At 44.5% G+C, this 1,417-nt stretch overlaps 1 protein-coding gene across 1 annotated transcript; it reads left to right on the top strand.

Annotated features, from left to right (window-relative positions):
* Positions 1-220: 220 nt before the first annotated feature.
* Positions 221-1,186, top strand: LOC103454913 (uncharacterized). The gene has a single exon (XM_008394508.1). It carries the CDS (start codon positions 221-223, stop codon positions 1,184-1,186), a length of 966 nt encoding a protein of 321 aa, XP_008392730.1.
* Positions 1,187-1,417: the final 231 nt, after the last annotated feature.

Below are 1,417 nucleotides of genomic sequence, written 5' to 3'. Positions count from 1 at the left end.
GAATATGCCACATGCATCGTAGCCGTGACATGGACGAGTCGAGCATAGGGAAGAGCGGTCTAGACCCATAGGTCACGATTGGAGGCAGTCGAAAGTTCCACTGCCTCAGCATAGGCAAATTCAAGAAGAAGTTGAGAGACTCATAACCAAACGATTGCACAATTTCCAACATAACGAGGTTGCTAATGATGCGATTGGACGAGACATAACCAACATAAGCATGTCACCATTCACGAATGAGATCGAGCGGACAGATCCACCTCGCGGGTTCACTATGCCTCACTTCATTCCGTACAAGGGAGACGAAGATCCAGATCGACATCTCAAGCACTACCGCAGTATCATGATTCTCTACAGGAACAACGATGCGCTTATGTGCAAAATTTTTACCACAACTCTACAAGGTGAGGCGCAAGATTGGTTTCACATTCTACCGCCGCAGTCGATCTGGAGTTTTAACGAACTTTCCTTTGTTTTCACTAAGGAGTATTCATCTAACCGCTCAATCAAAAGGACATCCGACCATCTCTTCAGCATCGTAAAAGACCATTGGGAGACAATTTGTGACTATGTCAAGAGATTTAAAGCGGAGAAGGCCAAGATTGTTGGTTGCAACGAAGACATAGCAACGGCAGCATTCAGAAATAGACTTCCCACCGAACATCCTTTATTCGGAAAACTGATCATAGGAGAAGAACTAACCTTAGTAGCTTCGTATGCTTTAGCAGAAAAACATGCACTATGGGACGAGGCCAAGCAGTCTAACAAAAACGAGTCAGAAAAAAAGCACATGGAACGTTCCCCAACCAGAAAAGACTCAACGCTTGAAACATTCACCAAATTCACAGTTCCAATTGGCCAAATTATCCGCAAGCTCAAGAACGAACCTTGGTTCGAACTGCCGCCACCCATGAAAGGCGATCCTACCAGGCTGGATCATACAAAGTATTGCGCATTTCATCAAGGATCAGGCCACAATACCAATGGCTGCCTGAAGTGGAATCAGTATCTTGATAAGCTGACAAATGAGGGCCAATGTGACGAGTATCTTGACAAGTCAACGAAACGGCCTACGCAAGCAAGGGAAGTCTCCATCACCCCTAAACCTTGTTTGGGTTTTTTCCAAATAAGTTTGAAGTCTCAAGCAGCTCGACGAACAAGGCTTCACAAGCCGAAGATTATCTAGTTTGTTATGCAGTTTCTGCCTTCCAAAACAGTAGATTTATTTCTTTATTCTCAATGAAGATTCAAGAAGTTATTCACAAGCATGGCTCAACTGCTGTCCACAACGACTGCTAAAAACCCAAAAAGGTTTGCTCTCCAGTGCGAGAGGATAAACTAATTGCTCTACAATGCGAGAGGGTAAACTAATTCCCCGACACCCAAAAGGGTCTAGTCTCTAGTGCGAGAGGATAAA

The sequence above is a fragment of the Malus domestica genome, chromosome 14, assembly GCF_042453785.1.
Source record: "Malus domestica chromosome 14, GDT2T_hap1".
Taxonomy (NCBI): domain Eukaryota; kingdom Viridiplantae; phylum Streptophyta; class Magnoliopsida; order Rosales; family Rosaceae; genus Malus; species Malus domestica.
Note: the sequence above shows the minus strand (reverse complement) of the source record. Positions and strands in the feature narration are given on the sequence as shown.

Bases quoted from the DNA above. Each gene is read 5' to 3' on its own strand.
- LOC103454913 (XM_008394508.1), top strand. From the start codon at position 221: ATGTCACCATTCACGAATGAGATCGAGCGGACAGATCCACCTCGCGGG.